Here is a 22,425-nt window from a genome sequence, read left to right on the forward strand (position 1 = left end):
ACGTCGTTTTCTCTCTCGTAGCAGTACAATTATAATTGTTGTTTTTAAATTGAAATACACTGCTTTTCATTCATTTTTAAAAAAATATATTTTTCTGAATATGCATAGGGCAAATAATCCATATTAAAAGATATAAAATAAATACAGAAATGTGAAGAGTGTGCGATGCTGGTTATCATAACAATCAATGCTACAATCCAAATCATCCAATCAGTATTTATTGCTGAAAATGTAATGATATGACAGTTAGGTTAATTCTGAAGAAGTACAGCGGATCTGTTCCTGTGCATACTGAAGATATCAACCACAACAGAAAAAAAAAATCAACAGCCCTTTTGTTTACTGAATGCTTTATAGTAGCATAGTGCAAACAGACACTCGGCAAAATTTAACATCCAGCTTCTTTTTTTAATGAATCATGACTCATTGCTGGTACAGCATCACCTGTAATGGGATATTAGGGCCAACGGTATACCATTCAGGACAAATAAGCGTCCATATTCCGTTTCTGCAGAGGAACATTGTCATGAAAAACAAATGAGCTCTTAGAAATATCCAATGGCATAAATGTGGAAGTCGCAGTTTTTTTGGGCCATATGATGCGGCATCAGCGGTGATTTCGCTGAACGTCCGTCCCTCAGCTCTTCAGTACTCTTTAACGATAGACCAAAACTGAGTCAAGGTTCTAGTCTAAAGCTAGTCTAGCCTTTGTGGCAAAATGTACAGAACTATTGTAAGGCAATGTTAGCACTGAACATTGTTTTGCATCTGACAAAAAAAAAGAAGGTGCAGTAGTTACTGCAACCTGCAGACACCTTTTAACCGCAGTCCTCGAGTACCCCTATCCAGCCTGTTTCCCATGTCTCCAACAGCCAACACAAGTGTTTCAAACGATCAGCTAATGAGCAAGCTCGGTAGGATTCTAACTTTATTCTCAGAATTCTGATTTTAAAGTGAGGATTCTGACTTTAATCTTAGAATTCTCCTTTAAAGTCAGAATTGTGACTTTAATCTCAGGATTCTGACTTTAAAGTGGGAATAATACTAATAAAGTCAAAATTCTGACTATTAGAATTCTCACTTTAAAGTCAGAATTCTCACTTTAAAGTGAGATAAAGTCAGAATTCTGACTTCGAAGCGAGAACTCTCACTTTAAAGTCAGAATTCTGAGATTAATGTCAAAATTCCGACTGTCACAATTCTAAAGTGAGAGTAAGTCAGAATTCTCACTTTAAAGTCAAAATTCTAAGAATAAAGTCGGAATCCCGCCAACCTTTTTTTCCCCTCTTCACTGGTCCTAATCCTCTTCCGTAGTTTTACATGAATGATAAAAAAAAAAAAAATACAATCATTCGCTGGATTTTTTCTTGAGAATGTCCAATTGTGTTCAAAGATACAGGCCGATGAAACAATACATTATGTATGGGACTGGCTATCAAGGACAGGAACAAGAAGTTCAAATAGAAAACTGCTTGTTTGTGTGAAACAAAATTAGCGTGGCTGAGTGTGATGTCACAGTTGCAGGGTGAAGCTCACCGAGGGTCATTTTAGTGTACATGGATAACGTTTTGGGAAGATGCAAAAACACACAAACGAAATGCACACGTTATCCTATCAACAGTGTTGAGTTTTTAACTATGATATCTTGGACCTTGTAATCCCACTCTGTATTTATTGTTTTGATATTGCATGGCTGATACTGATTTTGATGTTACAGGAGTTACTGTATTTGCAAATCACTCACATATGATGTACTGATCTCAGAACAATAAAACAACGACAACATTATGCAGACAAATGTTGTGTTTAAATACTATAATTCAAAGTATTCATGCCCAGAAGTAGTCATTTAACTCCCACTGACTTCCACCGAAAATTCGATGCAATACATCATCTCCCTTTGTGAATATTTGGAAGTCATTGCACTGAAAATAGAAAACATACTGAAAAGTGTGCAAATGCTCCCACGCTCATCTTTGTCATCGGTCCTGTTGATCCATCGTACGAAATATATGGTTCATAGCAGGGATGGTTGACATTTTATTAACTTAACATCAGGGAGGTAGAGACGAAGGCCAACATCAGTCCCTTCAGTCGGTAACAAGGCCACACAAGCACTTTGAGAAGGCTCCATAAAAGCAAACATGCAAATTAATATCCTCTGAAATATGATGATGACAATGTTCCCACTCGAAACGGTATGCAGCAGTAAAAGAAAACTCTGCAGTTTTTGTCACAAATGATGCAGGCGCTCCGGTATGCTGCCCAGCCAATGGAAGACAAAAATCACAAGGACATTGTCCACAGTGCAGGTTTGAGGTGGTAGTTGTCGAAGGGGGAGGTGTCACGCAGGTGGCTGCCCAATGGAGGCGGAGCCATTGGCCTTGCTTTTACTCTTGCGGCCGAGCATGCGGCTGAGCGTGGCGCTTTTGCTGGCCCGCTCCACGGTGGCAGGAGACTCCAGGTAGACCAGGTCATTGTGCGACTGGCTCATTCCAGGGTCCTTGCGCTGGTGCCGCCGCCGGAAGAACAGCTTGGCGCTCTTCCGAAGGAAGCTGCCTGGAGTGCAACAAGTGGACGGTGCGGGGCGGGGGAGAGACTTGTGAGGTTTTTTGTTTTGTTTTGCATTAACACAACTTAATGGAATGAAGCACACGAATGCATATTTGTGTTGAGAAATTCTGGTTACCTCTAACAAAAATAAAGTTATGTGTAGTCTATAGTAGGGCTCGACCGATATGCATTTTTTTGAGGCCGATGACCATACCGATTTTTTGCAGAAAAAAAATCTTTACAAAAAAATAATATATATATATATATATATATATATATATATATAAAATGCATAAAATTGTTTACTTTTTTTTATGTTTAACAAATTTAAAACATTATAAATCATGCTGTTTCTACTATGTACTGTCTCAAATGTTCTCTAATTCCGACACTGTAAATGTCTAGGATTGTATGCCGAGAAACGTTTCTTGGGAGGAGCAATATGGCGGCCTCGCGGCTTTACAAGTCTTGGCCTATTGGCTATCCAGTAATATATACAGATCGGTGGATCCTCCCTTCACTTTTAGCATTAGCACTAGGCTAACCATGTTTTAAAAACGAAGCATGTTTTGTATTTAAATATACAGTGGATGTAATTTAATGTAATGTAATTTCACACATTGGGAAAAATTTGTGCCTTTGCGTAGTGTTATCTTACCTGTGGGTATGTGTTCCCACAGCATTTTTGTGTAAATATTCGGAAAAACACTCCTGAAGTCAATGCTAACTTCCCGTTAGCATTTGAATGGGATCCTCCCTTTGCTTTTAGCATCAGCGCTAGGCTAACGATGTTTTAAAAACGAAGCATGATTTGTACTTAAATATACTGTATAGTATCTCTTATTGTTTTGTGTTCAGTTTTACAGTTAACTCCAAGTGGGATGTCATTAAACAACTTAAAGGACACTTTGTTACAACTGAAAAACCAGAATAACATACACTACACACTTTCTAGTAGCTAATGCTATGCAAGCAAAATGGTGCATTCGGAGTACTTTCACAGCGTCAGAAACTTCGGTTTTCTTCAATTATAATGTTTTAAGGGGAAAATAATCACTAAATGGCCCAATTGGCCAATTATTTTGGCAGATGTTTGAAGGGCAATAATTGTCCGATTAATCGGTCGGGTCCTAGTATAGTGATTGTTTTTTGTTCAACTTTGGTATTATTAACAGTCATTCAACAATAGACTAGACAGGCACATACAGTACATACAGTGGATGTAAAAACTCTACACACCCTTGTTCAAATGCCTTTTTTTTTGTGATATAACAAAAAGAGACTAGGATAAATAATTTCACTTTTTGAACCATTAATGCAGGGATGGCAAACTGCGGTCCTCGAGCTGATTCCAATCAACAGGATCGGTATGAGTTTTATGCAGAGCTTGCTGATAAGCTGATCATGAATCAGCTGTGTTGAAGAAGGTAAATATCCAAGACCTGCAGGACTGACAGGCTCTCGCCATCCCTGCATTAATGTGATCTAACCACTACTCAATTGGAGAGTAACTAAAAATAAAGAACAGAGGATAAAGGTTGCAAAAGTGTGCACGTAGTAACTCAGGATGTGGCTTTGTTAAGAACCATTAAGCCAATCAGTAGCTAATAAGTAACCAATCATGCTCAAACTCATGTTAAATGGGAGTCAGCAGCACACAACTGCCACCATGTAATCCCTATGAACCCTACACAAAGTTGAGTTTTTCTAGAACGCTTTTTTCAATTTAGTATGAGTTTGATTGGTTAGTTATGAACACAGCCACATCCCCAGAGAGGGTGTGCACACTTCTGCAACCACATTATCTCAGTTTATTTTTCTTCCCCCTTGCTAGAGTATTTTTTTTTAGTTGTACAGATTATAGGTCACATTAAAAATGAAAACGTTTTTAAATAATTTAGCTTTGATCGCCTCTTCTATATAACACCTGCCATTTGAACAAGGGTGTGTAGACGTTTTATATCTGCAACAGATACTACAAAGCTGATACAGTACATAGAATAAGTGAGTACATATTTACAGTGAACCCCCACTATACCGCGGTTCATCATCTACGTCCCACTATATGGCAGATTCAGAAGCTTATTAATTTTATGGATACAGGCAAGGATGAATTTTGAGTTTTGGGCTTTTAGAGTAAGTAGTACCACAGTTGTGCTGCAACATGCCAGGCAAGAGTGTAATCTAGTTGGAAGAGATGCAGTGTTATTAACTAATTCACTCGCAGCCATTTTTACTGAAGCAACCCCCCTCGCTCCTGGCTGTTTTACTGAATTTTGACTGATTTTGCAAGGCCCGCAAAAATATTGTGTTCTGATGCTATAAAAACACGAAACCGACCAAAAGAAAGATTAGAGTTTCTTCTTTCATTGGGAAGAAAAGTACAAATGCAATTGCAGTATTTAGCATTCGAATATAGCTAAGTTTCATCATTATTCACAAACCTGTTTAGAACTGTGGGGAAATGAGCTTGTTTGCATCATAGCCCTGGTTGATCTCTTATACTCTGCTGCCACCTACTGGTCGTTTTTGTAGTAACTAGCATTGCTTTAAGCGACCTCTTCAGTTCAGAGGCTGCATCAAAGCCTTCTGTAACAGTATAAGCATAAAAAACTTTAAAGCATGACTCATACTCTTGCAGCTCCAGACCAAGAACTGTGCCCTTATCACAAGATAAGGACTGAAACATTTTGTTGTTAGAATGCACTGTAAAAAAAATTATAAAAAGAGTGCGCCTCAGAGCGGGTCGGAGATTGCAACTGAGCACGTACGTCTCTGTCCGTTCTCCTCGCGAGTCAAAATAATCGAAGTCTCTTGTCTTCCTTCCTTGTCATTGATTATTAAATATTCTCGGGTGACTGAACCTGGCATAAAGTAAAACTAAACGGCATATAAACAAAAGACAGATTTTTTTTTTTATATGATATCGCGGATTTTCATCCATTGAGGGTGGTAAGTATCCCCTGCGATAATAGGTGGTTCACTGTACACTACAATACGAGTTAATACGATCAAAATAAAGTGATCCAGTGGTACGCACTGTTGGCTTATAGCAATTTATATGTGTGGCGATTGCATTTTTTCTATGTGTCCTGATTAGTGAGTACACTGGTTCACTTAAGGAAAATATGAAATAGAAAATACTTTGAGGTGAACAATGTGATCTAACCTACTGAAAGTACACACAATCAAATGTAGAGTACTATAAGATACTACCCACAAGTGGTAACTTACTCATCTGGACAAAGCGTGTGCTTAGGACTGCTTTGCTCTATAATGGCAGTAATCATCGCACAAAGATTAAGACAGTGACGAGGACAGAGAGAAAAGAAAACAGACCGTAGAACCAAGAGATGACAAGACAGGAAAGAAACCAAACAGAAAAGTGGTCGAGATCTGCTTTGTTATTTTTAATTGTTGAGATTGAGTAGTGCTGTCACAATGGAATATTTTTATAATCGATTAATCGACTACTCGGATTCATTTTAATTTTGCATTTAAGTTATTACAAAAGCTTTTTTTCCCTCAGATTGATGTTTATTAACCAGTGGTTGGTGTTTGTTTTGTACTTTGTGATGAAAAAAAAATAGATGTTTGAAAATTTCTTATTTTGATTAAACACAGAAGATAATCAGTCTTCTTTCATGAAGGACTACAGAAATCAGTGAACAATTACTGTTGATATGCTGAAATCAGAGGATGTGGACAATTTTTAATTTAAAAAAATGGCTCCAAGTGATTACTGAAATATTAAAATAGTTGTTGATTAATTTGATAATTGATTACTTGTCGATTAATTTTGACAGTTCTAGCTGAAAACAGAGGATTTGGACAATTTTAAATAAAAAAAATTGGCTCCAAATGATTACTGAAATATTAAAATAGTTGTCGATTAATTTGATAATTGATTACTTGTCGATTAATCGACTAATTTTGACAGATCTAGCTGAAATTAGAGGATTTGGACAATTTTAAATTTGAAAAATGGTTCCAAATAATTACTCGATTATTCAAGTAGCTGTTGATTAATATGATAATCGACTGTCGATTAATCGATTAATTTTGACAGCTGTAATTGAGATGGAAAGAACCTAAACCTCCAAAGTCAAACATAATCAGATGTGTGACGTTGGTTAACTTCCCCAAAAAATTTAAAGGACAAAAGATGTTGCTAACAGAAATAATGTAATGTAATTTCTTCTCAACTCAAACTTATTGCCATCACAAAACCTTTAGTAATAAAAGATAACCCTTATTAGTCCCACAATTGGGAAATTTGCAAATGTATTGTCTGCAGAGACAAATTATAAAAAGTATTGCTTAGCGTTCCCAATTGTAATAGACTGCTGTACAATAACATAAAGGAAAGCTAATCACACTTTGAAGACACATAAAAGAGAGCAATGGACAGTAGACATGTGCTGTAGGGTCAGGGAACCCTGGTCCTCGCGAGCCACTGTCCTGCCACTTTTCCATGTCTCCCTCCTCCAATACAGCTGACTCAAATGATCAGCTAATCACCAAGCTCTGTAGAAGCCTGATAACGATCTTGTTCATCAATCAGGTGTGTTGGTGGAGGGAGACATGGAAAGCTTGTCCTCGCCTTAACGTCATTCAATGATGGTTTGAAACTCAAAGTCTGCTTGACTCTTAAGGCACATTCTTCCAGAAAATTCTGTTCTGTTGTACTCCAAATTTGTTTGACTTTTGGTATTTGACTTTGGAGGTTTCGTCAAATTACACGACGTCTCACCTCTTCTCTTTTTGCAGCTGACCTCTGACACACACATGGAAAGTGAGGTATGATTTAGATCCTCTCCGGTGTGGCTCTCCCAATTCTCGGGAGGACGGCCCACTCCACTGGGACCGTCCTCGTGTTCGGAACCCTCCGGGGGGCTGCTGGTCCCGGACACAATCGCCGTGGTCATATCCTGAGAGGAGCTTTCATCTGACATGGAAGCATCCATCGCTGCTGCGTAGCCTGCCATCAGAGCCAGCTCATCGTCCTGAGACAACGGTGTCTGGGAAAATAACCACAGTCAAGCAAAAGTGCGGGTCAACTCTAGGGCCGCCGATTATTGCCCTTCAAACACCGGAAGGGCGGGAGAGGGAGGAGACAATAGGCCAATTGGGCCAATTAGGCGATTATTTTCCCCTTAAAACATTATCATCGAAAAATCCCGAAGTTTCCCATGCTGTGAAAGTACCCTGAATGCACCATTTAGCTTTTGTAGCATTAGCAATTAGCAAGTGTGTATTCTGTTGTCCCTAAGCGTCCTTTAAGCTGTTTAACGACACCGGAGTTGGAGTTAACTGTAAAACTAAACACATGACGATAAGAATTACACCCACTGCATATTTAAATACAAAACATGCTTTGTTTTTAAAACATCGCTAGCATAGCGCTAATGCTAAAAGCGAAGGGAGGATTCCATTCAAATGCTAACCGGAAGTTAGCATCGACTTCGGGAGTGTTTTTCCCCTCAAATAACGAATATTTCTGTGAGAACACATACCCACAGGTAAGATAACACTACGCAAAGGCACAAATTCTTCCCAATGTGTGAAAAACGAGTTATTTTAATATAATTCAATTTGCACGGCCCCACACTGCCCCCAAGAGGCCTAAACGCACAGGAGCAGTCAGTATTTGTTCTTACTGATTTACAAATAAATCTTAACAATAACCTTGTATACTTCATTAAAAGGTCATACTATGGACTTGTCCTTCAAAGCAGAGAATCTTAATAACGAAAGTTTGTGCGTAAGTGACATCCATTGAAAAGGAGAGGGGGGGGATAATTTTATTAGGGCTTTTTTAATTTTATTTTGATGGCCAATTAATTAAAAAAACGGTCATTTTTGCTTCGACGGGCGCTTTTCTCCTCCGTGTGCTCTGAGTCAGTGGCTGTTGACTCCCTGCAGCATTGGCCCGCCCACAGCACCATCTGATTGGTTGCTCGTGCGGTGCTAACAAGCCAATAAGCAGCGAAAGCTCGGCCCTTTTCTACACACTCACATGCGGAAGAGAAAATCGAAAAGGCCCGGCGTGCAGTTAAAAAGGTAAGTTCAACTTACTACCTTGTGCATTAAATATATATATTTTTTTAAAGGTGTCCCCGCTAGTTGACAATGCGTTAGTTAGCTCGCGAATTAGCGGCTATTTGGGAGTCAGCCCAAATACACTATATGTCATACACTTTTTGTTTTAGAACTTTAAAACGCTAAGTGAAAGACGAACATTGAACGAGTTATTTATATTTTTGGGGAAACTTATCTACTGTAGTAAATTGTAATAATATATTTGTTTTCATTCAACTTTATGACATAATGCTGAGCCTGGGGGCACCATGCACTTTCTGTCAGAATTTTAAAACAAAGTTGTTTATTTTCAAAAATCTAAAAACGCTTTAACATGTTGCAAATCACAAAAGCTGTTTAATAAACATGTACTTAAAGACATTTAAGCAGTCAACTGCTGTAGTTTATATTATGTTTTTTTTTCTGCAACTGAATATTAGCTTTAATTATCAGTTAGTTATCGGCCTTCTTGACTACCGATAATCGGTATCAGCATCAGCCTTGAAAAAAGCATATTGGTCTATCTCTAAATGTTATGCATTTAAGTAGATTAATCTGTAATCAGTATTTTTTTGTGGGCCAAAAATCTGTAACGACATCGGCCCTAGTCAACCCCGTAGCTGGGCCATCCTTACTTTGGCAATCCCGGAGATGATGATGGTGCTCTTCTTGACCGGGGACCTGAGCTTCTGCTTGGCAGACTGATGGAGTTGTTTGATGGCCGCCTCAGCCACGGGGTCAGCGCCGTTGAGCATCAGCAACTCGGTGTCTGAAGAAGACAGGGCCTTGCTAACCGTTGCTCCCAACATTGACATCTGCTCGGAAACACGGCGCTCGGAAAGTTTGGGCTTCTGGGCCATTGCTCTTTGCGAAGAATCTGAAGGTAAAGACAACAGATTTTAAGGTCATAAGAAATGTCAAGAGTATTTCTAGCACCGGCACTGCTGTCGTACCAATGCTGAGTCCAGGAGGAAGCATTCGGCCGGGTTTGCTCTTGACGGCGGTGACGGTGGTCACCACTGTGCCACAGGGCATGACGGTACGGTCCATCTCCACTTTCTTGGTGGAGGCTGGGGTTGGGGGCTGCCAGGACCTCACCTCACTGGGATCCAGGTAGGTAAACTGAAGAATGAGGTTCCCCGCTGTTTAATAAAGCTACAACATTGTTTCTGGAAAATCTCTGAGAGAAGAAAAAGGATAAGAGAGTCTTACATCAGTAGTAAGTGATCCTGTCACTACATCTTTGGTCATGAGTGAAAATGTTTGTTTTCCTTTGGGCTGCTTCCCAACAAGGTCAAAAGGCACTGACACCTGGCCCAGGAAGCTATCTGAAATAGAGAACATATAGCTTGGTGAAAACTAGGCCTGGGTTTAAAAAAAATTAATAACCAATCTCAAATCGATTTTCCTTTTCGTGCCTGATATCGAGTCATAAAACCATGAATCGATTCTTTTAATCTCTCTTTTTTTACATACATTCATATGAAATTAACTTGGAATTTAATGTTTGTAGATTTTTTTCATCTTGTCCTCGATATTTAAGAACTGATGTTCAATAATTAATTACAAATTAATTGATTAATTTTCGTATTGAGTTGAAGTGAATCAAATTGAATCGGGAAAAAAATCGAAATGGAATCGAACTGAACTCTTGTGAATCAAAATTGGATCAATTGAGGAAATTAGAACCGATACCCAGCCCTAGTGAAAACAGCTAACAATGTGATGCTCACAGCACACTCTCATCCTACCCTTTTTCTAATCAGTTAATTATTGAATAAACTCTAATGAAAAAAAAATATCCCAATAGTTTGACATGAATAAATATTCTGAATGTCATACACAAATATTTATTAAATGCTTTACTTTAATGTATGTAGTTATGTTTATTGCTTAAACACAGCCTGTGCTACCTTTAACGTAACCGTCCACTGTCAAACTAAAGGATCATCTGCGTTCTAAATTAATAGTGGAATTAATCTGCGATGATACATGTTTAATGCAATATTTTTTGTGTGACTAATCAACGAGTGAACACTTTAACTTTGACAGCGCTATTAAAAAAACAAATAACTCACCTTTTTGAGGTTGTCCATCATTCATCAGTAGAATAACAAGCTCTTTTGATCGGCCATTCAGTTCGCTGGAAGGCACAAATATTACAGGGAGTGAGAAAATACGACTTTTGAGAGAGAGGAAGAGATTACTCGTTATCGTTGTGTGTTGTGAAATTTACAAGACAAAAGGCTGATCCCAGGCAGGATTGTCGGTGTTCTTCAAAACGGGTGTATTAAACTTTTGCGGTGGGTCATCTAACTGGAGGACACACAGAGGACTTATGCTGCCTGCAATAAACAAAAAATATATATACATATCGGTAAGCATTTACATTTTAACTGTCTGAAGTAGGGCGTTCATGTTTTCATTGAGTCAGACACATTAATTTTTGCAAGATCGAATATTGATCTGGTAACTTCCTGTTCCTCATTTTTATCCACAGAATGAATTACTGTATATATAATGAGAATTATAATGATAGGAGACAGCCAATGAAGTGGTGGGCCAAAGTCAAATTTCTTAGAAAATGGTATCACCTTTACATATATGGATTGTCTTTTTTTTGCCAAGTGTGATGAGTATGCAAAGCAAATCTGATCAATGATAAGACCCTAAAAAAATCAGCGCCTTTTTGGGGGGGCAATGAGTTCCCCCGATTGACATTTTTTAAAAGTACATATATACACATCATCGTTAGTTTTACTCATAGCATAATATTGCTTTTATTGTCCATGGAATAAATAAATAAATAAACAAAAGGTACGTACATATGTATGGATAGGTCTGATGCCACTTAACATTTTGAGTGGTGGAAAGTAAAAAAAATATTAATAAATGACTTAGTTATCACATTTACAAAGAGTATCCAAATTTGGGACAAAATACCTTATGTGTCGTAATTTTTTTTGTCGACCCAAGGGCTAAAGTGGAGCTATATTCATAACTAAATATTGTCATAGAGATACCTTTAGGTCGTGGCTATAACATACATGTGAAGTTTGGGATTTTTTGGGAGCATATACCAGGGGAGTTATTACGCATTGCATCTTTCATGGCAAAGGAAATATGAAACACAAAATATGATGCCCCACCTCCGTCAAATAATATTTCTAAAAGTGATGATTTTTGCCCCTGTTGATGAGCCAGGTCTAGACATGGTCTAGGCCAAATTTGAAGTCAATTGGATCAAACGTGTAGGAGAAATGGGCAAAAGAATGCCCCTGTAAATGAGCAAAAATCTGCAAAAATTGGACATTCAAAAATTCCTGTTCATTTTAGCATATGGCTCCAATAGACTTTTTTGTAGGTCTTGGGCTCCCTCATATACCTAAAAATATCCGTAGCTCTTGCTTAAACCTACAACCAGGGCTGCTTTGTTAAAAATTTGTAAGGGGAGCTAGCGAGTCATTTTTGTAAATATCGCACAATACAGGTTACAATATTGCTCAGTTTGCCAAGCCAGATGTGTGTTTCATGAGTTTCTGAGCATGTTTAGGCCCTCAAAATTGGCGTTAAATTATTTGACGAACAGTGCGAAAAACTCACAAACTTGTTGTTGTTGTGACATCATGAAGACCTAAACACCCTTGTGAGCAAATATGAGGTAGATCCTGTTAACGTGGTTGGAGAAAAACGTTGAAGAATTTTTTGGGGGAAAAAATTGCCAGTAGGTGGTGCTATCAGTACGAAGAAATATAAGTTTGTAGATGTCGTCATGCCTGGACTCTCATCAAGCATGTGAAATTTTGAGAAAATAGGATTATCTGGGTCAAGTTAAAGCAGCTTTTATTGTCACGATAAATATCCAGACTTTGCGGCACCGTAATGGCCACGCCCTTTGCCAAAAAGTTACAATAATCGGTGCTGGGCATGATCACTATCAAGATCACTATTAAGTTGTTTCTGACCAATTTTCAACTTTATCCCTTGAACGGTCTTGTTGTAGCATTTCTTGTCACCACTAGGTGGCGCAATATGTATAACCAAATTTTATCATATGGATGTTTTCAAGCCGTGACTATTAAGATAAATGTCAAATTTGGGATTTTTGGAGCATTTTTTTTTCCTTTTCTTTTCCTCTTTCTGGACAAATTAAATTTTAAAGCCAATATTTGATGGCCCGCCCCCGTCATATAGTATTTTGAAAGCTCAAGATTTTCTCCCTAGTTGTTGTCCCAGGTGTTGAGATGATACCAAGTTTGAAGTCAATCTGATGAAAACGGTTGGTCAAATGGGCAAAAACAATGACCCCAGTGAATGTGGAAAAATGGGCCAAAGTTGGACATTCAAAGCTCACTTCCTGTACATTTTAGCATGTTACCAATATGCCAATATAACCAAAATCTACGTGCCTGTATTTTTACCAAATGAACTTTACGTGCCTAATACGCCGTCGTACTTTTCGCTGTATGAAAAGTGCTAGATAAATGACATTTATTTACTTTGCAAAAAAATGCAATAATGTTGTTTCATTTTAATTGAGCATTTTAAGATGTTGTGATCTATTACACAAACCTATCAGGTCATGTATCTTGTGTGGTCAAGCCCACACCCTTGTGCAATAAGTCATTTTACAAAGTGACATTAAGATAAGATCAATGATAAGCTTTTGCTGAAATGAAAAAAAATGCCAATGTATAGTGATACGCAAGTAACGCTAACCTCTGCAGCCACAAAATTGGCTACAGTTTGGATTATGAAGCAGAAGCAGTTGCGCACAATCATCTTACCTGCAGCATCTTCCTGCTGACGGAGTGTCACACGAATGTTTTTCACTAGCAGCTTCCAGTCGTGCGCACGAGGAGGTTTGGGAGGTGAAAACACTTTGTTGCTACGTTCCTGTTGAAGGAAGCGACTTGAATAGTTGTACAATTGTTGGCCATTTCATATAATTTGATATATTATCCAAAACTTCGAAAAAGGCTAAAATGACAACTACAAACATGGCAAGGCAATGTATGTGTTGGTATCGACCCGATACCGATACCTGATAAAAAGAACAAAACGTTAATACTTCATTTAAGCTCTGTAAAGAACAAAAAAAAGTGTATTTTCTGCAACAAGACTCAAATCTATCAAACTGAAGATTGTAGAATATTGTCTCATAGAGCTTAAATATAAAAGACATCCATAAATGAAACACTGAGGCGCTATTCAAATGAGGCATGACTCAACCACCCACCTTGACCTCAGAGGTCTGAGAAGGCTTGCAGCTCAATAGCACAGACGGTCGCGTTGCACACAGCATCTGCCTCAACTGCTCCTTTACTGCTGCTACACAGGAAGTGCTGATACTGTCCTGATAAGACAAACAATGAGAGCAGTGAAATTACATTTTCAACTTGTAAATCAAACATGTCAATATACATACAGCATACAAATTCAGCCATTTTACATCGAAGTCTTAGTTGGGAGACCAATGCATTATCCACGGGAGGAAATTACCTGGATTAAACTGGGTGTCACCTGCACCATTTCTGTCTCCAGGTGAGAAATCCCCCAGCTCACTCTGACCCGATCTTCAGCTTCTTGCAACTGTAGCTCGAGCTGAGAAACACAAGACGGTAGAATATTAATGATGTCTGAAGGCGTAAAGATCATATCATGCTCATTACAGTGCCTCATGTGATACCAATTTTTTTTTTAAAGGTCCTTAACTCATTTGCTCCCAAAAACGTATAAAAACATTCTATTTTAAATATTGCCATTGTCCCAAAAACACATTTATATATTGTTTTTATGATAGAGCATACAGAAGGATTCGATGCAGCCTCTGACCTGAAGAGGTCACTTAAAGCAATGGCAATGATTCCAAAAAACGGCCAGCAGGTGGCATCAGAGTATAAGAGATCAGCCAGGGCTATGTTGCAACAAAGCTCTTTTCCCCAGTTTTCAACCTGGTTTGTGAATACTGATGAAACTTAGCTATATTCTAATGCTAATTGCTACAAAATGCAAACAGATACAAATGTACTTTTTTTCCTGATGAAAAACAGACATTAATCTTTCTTTTGGCAGGTTCCATGTGTTTATAACAATAGAACAGAATATTCTATGGACCTTGCAAAATCTGTTAAAATCCAGTAAAACAGCCGGGAGCGAAGGGGTTTGCTTCAGTGAAAATGGCTGGGGGTGAATGAGTTAAAAAAAAAAAAACTAGTGATATGGCCGTCAAAAAGGATGCAACACAGATTTCAAACAAATGTATTGTGATATACTGTACTGAAACTAAATTGTATTGTAAAATAAATATAAAAAAATAACATAACGTACAAGGTTCCTCCTACTCCACATTTACGTGTTTTTTCTTGTCGAAAACATTACAATTTGATAATAACATTAAACAATATTCATAATCTGCAAGCCCACAGTCCTGCTTTTTGCAGCATATATTTCTGTCGTATAACTCAAAGACTCCAGATATTGCCTTACGTCTTTGTAACTTAGAAACAATATAACAACAATATAAATTATATACTTTTGGTATTCAGTTATATGGATTTGAGCTTGCCTAATCACAAGTAAAACACAGATATATCATATATATATATATATATATATATATATATATATATGTATATATATATATTATATTCCACATATACAAGTGTACGCAATTTTAGCTTTATATTATATATACCTACAATAGATCTACATTTGCACTTAATAATAATAACAATAATAATAATACCTGACAGAAATAAAAAAAAAAAAAAAAATAAAAATTTAATTAAATAATAATAATACCAACTTCACTTCTGCATCTTAAAAGTTCACTCATATCTCTTTTATTACAATTATAGTAACTCAAAAAGCCCATTTTCAAAGACAAGTTAAAATGATAACTGAGCAAAATTCGATTTAATCAGCTCGACAAACGGAAGATGTAAAAATTTTTTTTAAAAAGTGCATTCCAAAATTAAAGCCAGCTGCTAAGAGATGACGCAAAAGAAGAAGACAGAACACTACAAACTGCAGCTGCCAATCATGTCCTGGCATGCCTGGATTTTAAGTGTTGGACAACAGAGCTGACTGCGTAATGCCAAATATGCCAAACAAAAACCACATCAGATAGCAATAAGGACGTCGAGATGGATCCGAAGAACAATGTCCCAGTGTGGCGTGCACAGACTGCCAAATCAGTCCCCATAAACAAAGATCAATAATATTTTTTTTTAAACATGGTACTAAACAAAGGAACAAAACTCATTTCGCAGAAAGCCTTTTATCATCACTGAAATGTTTTTAAAGTTCACACAACAGCGCTCGCTATTTAACAGTGTAAAGTGTATTTGCATAACAGAGTTGACACAAACGTGTCACGTGGCTGTGCTCTCATGCAAGAAGCCATGCGGTACACCAGTGGGTTGAAAGGCCCTCAACCACTTTCAATTGTGGACAGCCAGCGTGTATTATTGTGATCCATGCCAGTGCTTGTGTTCTACTTACCCACGCCCTCACAGCATGACATGCCAGGACCATTCTAGCTTGTATCCGAGTCAAATATTGCTCACTGGATGGATGGATGGGGTCTTATTGAAAAGGCTTTCTGACCTTTCTAGACTAAGCTGAAACAGCGAGAGCAAACAGCGAAACCTCATTTTTGCTGACCAACAGTTTCTAATCCTGACTTCAGCTCTCGAGCCGCTCACTCAAGTTGTTTTTATGGTACAAAGAGCTGAGGGAGCGCCGAGGTGTGACAAGCACCTTATTGGTTTAAAAATAATCTTTATACAAGTGGGTTAGCCTGCATAGAAGATCTTAAACTGAACCTAAATACGGGATAAAAGCTTAGTGTAGCTAAATGCAGACTACCCGCTTGTTGAGTTAGATGACGGGAGATAAACTAAGAGCAGAAAAACATTTGAAGTTGATGACTGATAATGCTAATTTGAGGAGCTGAGTCATCTCGTTGCCAGCGCTCGCCAGCAAGGGGAATATTAGATGAATAGCCGATACTGGCAAACAATAAAAAAATGAAATATTAAAATCTATTTAGGCAATAACAGAATTATGAGGATTACAGGTCATTTTCAACTATGCAAATTAAGGCCTGATTCAAGTGTACACTTTCAGCATTTATTTAAAAGCTTTCACAAAAATGCAATCATTTCACATTTAATAATGACATCCATTTTATGCACAGTACCTCTTCTTGTAGAGGCTCAAAAGTAAAAATGGGCGAGTACCGATACAGGTCCAGCCTTATTTTAAGGTATTGTAGGAGACGCAATATCTGTCATGTTTTTTGGGAGGGGGGATTTTAGTACTAGTGGTATCAGTATTTGCTATCGGTGAGTACTGGGTTGCCTACGCATAATTACATCAGTCTGAAAAAAGTGGAATCGAAAATCCCTACTCAAAAGTATTTAGACAATTGACATAAATGTACACACTGTCGAATTTTAAATGCTAGAAAGTCATTTGTAGTCAATAAGTACCCTAAGTCTACAGCATATTGACATCACTCAATTACTAGTTTCCTCCTTGAAGACGCTTTGCCAGGCCTTCATTGGCTTCCTGTCTTCAATAAGTGGAACTCATGCGATAATGATTTGGGATCAGGTATCCCTTTGCCACTGAACAATAATGGTATTAAATGTAGGGCCCGACTGACATGCATTTTTTTAGGCCGATTCAGATAAAGATTTTTGACAGAAAAAAAATACAGACTAATCTGCAGATCATTTAAAGCATAAAATTGTGTTCCCACAACATTTGTGTGTGAATATTTGTTATTTGAAGGAAAAACACTCCCGAAGTTGATGCTAACTTCCTGTTGGCATTGGAATGTGATATTCCCTTTACTTCTAACATTAGTGCTAGGCTAGCGAGGTTTTAAAAATGAAGCATGTTTTGTATTTAAATATACATTGGATGTATTTTTTTGTTGTGAGTTTAGTTTTGCAGTTAACTTCAAATGAGGTGTCATTAAACAGCTTAAAGGACGCTTAGGGACAACAGAATAACACATGCTACACACTTTCTAGTTGCTTATGCTGCGCAAGAAAAATGGTGCATTCAGGGTACTTTCACAGCGTCGTAACTTCGGTTTTCTACGATGATAACGTTTTAAGGGGAAAATAATCGTCCATTTAGCCCAATTGGGCCGATGGTTTGGGTCGATGTTTGAAGGGTAATAATTGGTCGATTATAATCAGCAGCCGATTAATCAGTCGGGCCCTAATTAAATTTCTTTGCCTTCAAGAAAATTCAAATATTAACTATCATGTCCCCCTGAGATTTGAGGTGCTCTGAATAAATGGTAAATTACATATTATATATATATATATATATATATATATATATATATATATATATATATATATATTATTAGATATTAAAGCTACAAAGCTAAAACACAAAAGTTACTCGTCCACTGTGCAAATATTTCAGAATAGCATAAGAAGAATTTAGATGAAGTGGGACAGTTTTACAGGCCATGAGCCTGACAGTGATTGCAGTGAAGCATTTGGGACATTTGCCAAGCCCAGACGGATACCTCAACCATGTAATCTAATGCTACCGAGAGGCAGTGATCCAATTCTGGGCCGCATGTCACTTTAAATAAGATCTCCCATTAAACAGCACCATTCACACTGGTACAGATTACCTACTCTGTTTGCTATAGAGGTGAACTTCAGTACATTTACCTGCAGCTCCAGGGGGGATATACACAGTGTGTATTTACACGGATCTGCTGACGATGACGTGGCTGTGGCCGCACCAACAGAGAACTGAAGCTTTTCACCAACCACGTAGAAGCAAGCAGCCTATTGGAGGAAGACAGCAAGCCAATGAAAAGCCATACATCTGCAACAACTATGAGTGTGTGGAACCCACATTGAGTTATTCCATTTCTCAAAAGCAAATTCTAATTCAGTGAAGTCATAAAAGGACGGGCTGACACGACTAGGAACTCCATGAATCATGTCTTGTCAAAAGAAATTTGTGTTAAATATGCAACAATGTAGATTCTTGCGTGAGCGATCGCAGAACTGAATCTATAAACATGTGACTTTGACTAATAATGATGTCATTTGTCATTGAATTACGTTTTTTTTAAAATACTTTGTCATACACTCCCAAAAACGTATTTACACGTTTTTTAAATGTTTTTTTTTTATGCTGGAGCACACAGAAGGCTGATACAGCTTTTGACACGAAGAGGTCGCTTAAAGCAATGGTAGTTAAAAAAAAACGGCCAGCAGGTGGCAGCAGAGTATAAGAGATCAGCCAGAGCCATGTTGCAACAAGCTGTTTTCACCAGTGTTTTCAACAGGTTTATGAATAATGATGAAACCTAGTTATAGTCTAATGATAATTGCTACAAAACGGAAACAGATACAAATATACATTTTTGTCCTGATGAAAGAAGAGACTCGAATCTTTCTTTTGGTAGGCTCCATGTTTTTATAGCAATAGAACACAATATTCTGTGGGCCTTGCAAAATCAGTCAAAATCAATTAAAACAGCCGGGAGCGAAGGGGGTTGCTTAAGTGAAAATGGCTGCGAGTGAATGAGTTAACATTGCGCCTATAAGTATGTGACAAATATGCATATTTAAAAATATATATATTTGCCTTTTTCTAAATTAACGTCTTTCGATTGTCACTCCCTTGGTTATTGTTTCCAATGCAACCTCATTATAACATTCTGTTTATAACCTGTGAGAAATGTATTCTTGGCTATAAATAGAAAGTATCCCACAGTCTCTTTAGTATTGATTGATTGTTTGATTATTGACGACTACATACAAATAGTAAATGTAAATGTACATACATTACACACACCTGAGCATTTATCTCTGTGCCTTCTTGCTATTGACCAATGTACCAACGTAAGCTTCTTAAATACAGTAAAGACGCAGTGGCTAAGTAAAATAAGCCTCTGTCCATTACATTCCTCACAATAACAACAGAGCAGTGGGTGTGTTTGTGTATGGAATTGTAAACAACAAAAACAAAAGGAATTTGTTCAATCCGCTTTATAGTGGCAGCTTGGTAAATTCACCTAGAGCAGCAAATAGGGACCCAATCTACTTTGGTAATAATATTGACAGAATACTAAATTATATAAACCTGGAGTTAGCCCTGAAGGTGCGTCAGTAGTTCTTAGAGAGGATCCAACAAAATTGGGGTCTAATTAATTCACAATAAAAGAAAATGGTCACTGTTTGTGCCAGTCTTGGTTAATGGATGAATGGACTAGAGTTGGGGGGGGGGGGGATAGTGGGTGAGTCAGTGGTTGCAAATATGCTGCTCTGGTCATGACGGCTCCTTTGACGGTAGATTAAAGTAGGTACATAAATAGGGCCCGACCGATATGCATTTTTTTAGGCCGATTCCGCTAGCGATTTTTGGTAGGAAAAAAAATACAGATTGCCGATTAATCTGACAATTATTTAAAAATATATATTTAATTCATAAAATTATTATTTAAATATAACTTGAAAGGACAATGACAAAATAAAGCAATAAGAACTGAAAAAACTGTAAGAACAAATACTGACTGTTCCTGTGCGTTTTGGCCTCTTGGGGCAGTGTGGTGCCGTGTATCCATGGTGTACACACTTTAGTGAGTACAGAAGAAAGTTGTGATTGAATTCTATTAAAATAACTCGTTTTTCACACAGTGGGAAGAATTTGTGCCTTTGAGTAGTGTTATCTTACCTGTGGGTATGTGTTCCCACACCATTTGTGTGTGGATATTTGTAATACAAGGAAAAACACTCCCGCATTTTAATGGGTCCTCCCTTCGCTTTTAGCATTAGCGCTAGGCTAGCGATGTTTTAAAAATGAAGCATGTTTCGTATTTGAATATTCAGTGGATGTAATTCTTATCGCCGTGTGTTTAGTTTTACCGTTAACTCCAACTGAGGTGTCAATAAACAGCTTAAAGTACGCTTAGTGTGAACAGAATAACTAGAAAAATGTGTATATATATATATATATATATATATATATATATATATATATATATATATATATATATATATATATATATATATATATATATATATATATATATGCTTAAATATCCTGTAACAAGTAAAAACTGGTATAGCACCATAAACTCAAAGATGACACATGACATTTGTGTGAATAATGAAGGGTATGTTATTTAGAGAATTTAGAGAATTTGCAAATGTTAAACCCCAAATATTTTGGGGTCCACCGTACAGTTACGTCAAGTGTACCTTGTTTTTGTCTGATTTCTTGAAGCGGGACACCTGGCTGATCATGAGCTCAGATGCTTCGACGTCATCTTCATCGAAGGTTAGAATAATAGGACTCTGGTCAAGAAAAAGTCATGAACGTTCAAATTAGCAACACCCAGCGAGTGGCAACCAACAACTGAGCAAATACCTCAGCTGTCTTTAATTACAAATGCACCATCATTGCATGCACAGACCTGCCACATTTCAACCATTTCTACATCTAATGACATCATCTGCTGTTATAAAAGTAATAATGCTCAGTTTGATTCATAACATTAAGCTTATTATCGGGTGTAAACAAGAGCACTGGCGTCTGCCCAAAAAAAATAAGTGACGGCCAATTATAGTTTAAAATTTGGGTTATTTATTGAATGTGAAAGTGGGGTGACAAGGAATTTATTACTTACTCCACTACTCTCCCTTGATTGGGCATTCAAAGCTTTGCACCACGCTCCTCTCCACTGACTTTTCCAGCTATTCAGTGACAGCGCCCATCCTAGCAGAGAGGCGGCTTCCTCCTTCGCCGCATTGTCCTCTGCTACAGTCTTCTCTGACCCTGTTGCCCTTAGTTGGAAATACTGTACAAAATACAGTAACAGGGTAACCAGGGAAGCAATAAAAAGTGTGACCATACATAGCCACTGCGGATCATCCAGACCAAAATATGAACTGGAACTTTCCAGGTCGGACATTCTTTGATGCTGAACACGAAGACTACAGCTTAAAACACCTCCAGTGAAAGTGTCCCTTGCATAATCGGTTTTGCTTATACAATTGCAAAATAAATTAAGGCAATTAATCTTTACTAATATTAACTGGATAGCACTCAATCCCCAAACAAATGATGCTTCTTGTCCATGTTGCTCCTTGAGGATACGTCGATCCAAGTCCCTGGTAGAAACGGCGACAGCTATTACAAACTCCCCTTGTAATCGCTAAAGGTGATTTTTAGTATCAATCGAGTCTGCATAATAATACACCCCCCAATTAATTCGTTTGTTAGCTCAATTGGCTAATTCCGGCTAAGGCTCCCGTAACCAGCTCATTAGCAGCGAGGACTGCCAAACTTTCCCCTAAAAGGAATTATATCCAAAGTACTCGGTGAGGCGCCAGAAGACGGTGTCCAATTTTGAAACAAGGTTCCGGTGAAACATGTTGAAAAGGGCGAAGAGAGACACTGCGCCTCTAGTCTCTTGAGTAGGTTTGTATGTGCAGCGTAACTGACTGTACGAGAAGTTAACCGTTCGGAAAACGATATGTGGCACAAACTGTAAGTCCCACAATGCACCGCGAGTTGTATTCGACGGTTTGCTTTTGTTTCAAATATTTAAAAACTATGTATAGCATACGTGTGTGCCATACCATGTTATACATCTCTATATATACTATTGTTAAGAGCTATATGTCATTGTTATTTTTCGAAGTGAGTTGATTTTAAAATGTAAAGATATTACAGTAATTTATATTAGTAGATTATTTTGACCCAGGTAACTTGCCGTAGACAGTACAACTG

General features: G+C 37.8%; 1 protein-coding gene across 2 annotated transcripts; it reads right to left on the reverse strand.

The window, feature by feature from the left end:
- Positions 1-202: 202 nt before the first annotated feature.
- c2cd2 (C2 calcium dependent domain containing 2) lies at positions 203-22,175 on the reverse strand. Of its 2 annotated transcripts, XM_077546962.1 has the most exons (14): positions 21,320-22,175; positions 20,892-20,987; positions 18,345-18,464; positions 14,137-14,238; positions 13,874-13,990; positions 13,422-13,530; positions 10,871-10,979; positions 10,713-10,777; positions 9,847-9,962; positions 9,588-9,756; positions 9,270-9,511; positions 7,307-7,574; positions 5,788-5,824; positions 203-2,559 (listed from the first exon to the last, which is right to left on the reverse strand). In XM_077546962.1, the coding sequence occupies exons 1-14, from the start codon at positions 21,602-21,604 to the stop codon at positions 2,475-2,477; spliced, it is 1,920 nt and encodes a 639-aa protein (XP_077403088.1). In that variant the 5' UTR covers positions 21,605-22,175; the 3' UTR covers positions 203-2,474. The 2 variants fall into 2 exon arrangements, with proteins under 2 accessions (XP_077403088.1, XP_077403087.1); XM_077546961.1 differs by lacking the exon at positions 5,788-5,824.
- Between the last annotated feature and the right edge of the window lie 250 nt (positions 22,176-22,425).

This window comes from Vanacampus margaritifer, chromosome 16 (genome assembly GCF_051991255.1).
Source record: "Vanacampus margaritifer isolate UIUO_Vmar chromosome 16, RoL_Vmar_1.0, whole genome shotgun sequence".
NCBI lineage: Eukaryota > Metazoa > Chordata > Actinopteri > Syngnathiformes > Syngnathidae > Vanacampus > Vanacampus margaritifer.

Excerpts from the sequence above, each read along its gene's own strand:
- c2cd2 (XM_077546961.1), bottom strand. The coding sequence starts at position 21,604 with ATGTCCGACCTGGAAAGTTCCAGTTCATATTTTGGTCTGGATGATCCG. Across the intron at positions 20,988-21,319 it reads AATCAAGGGAGAGTAGTGGA|AGTCCTATTATTCTAACCTT; the intron begins GTAAGTAATAAA and ends TTTCTTGACCAG. Across the intron at positions 7,575-9,269 it reads TCATCTCCGGGATTGCCAAA|ACACCGTTGTCTCAGGACGA; the intron begins GTAAGGATGGCC and ends TTATTTTCCCAG.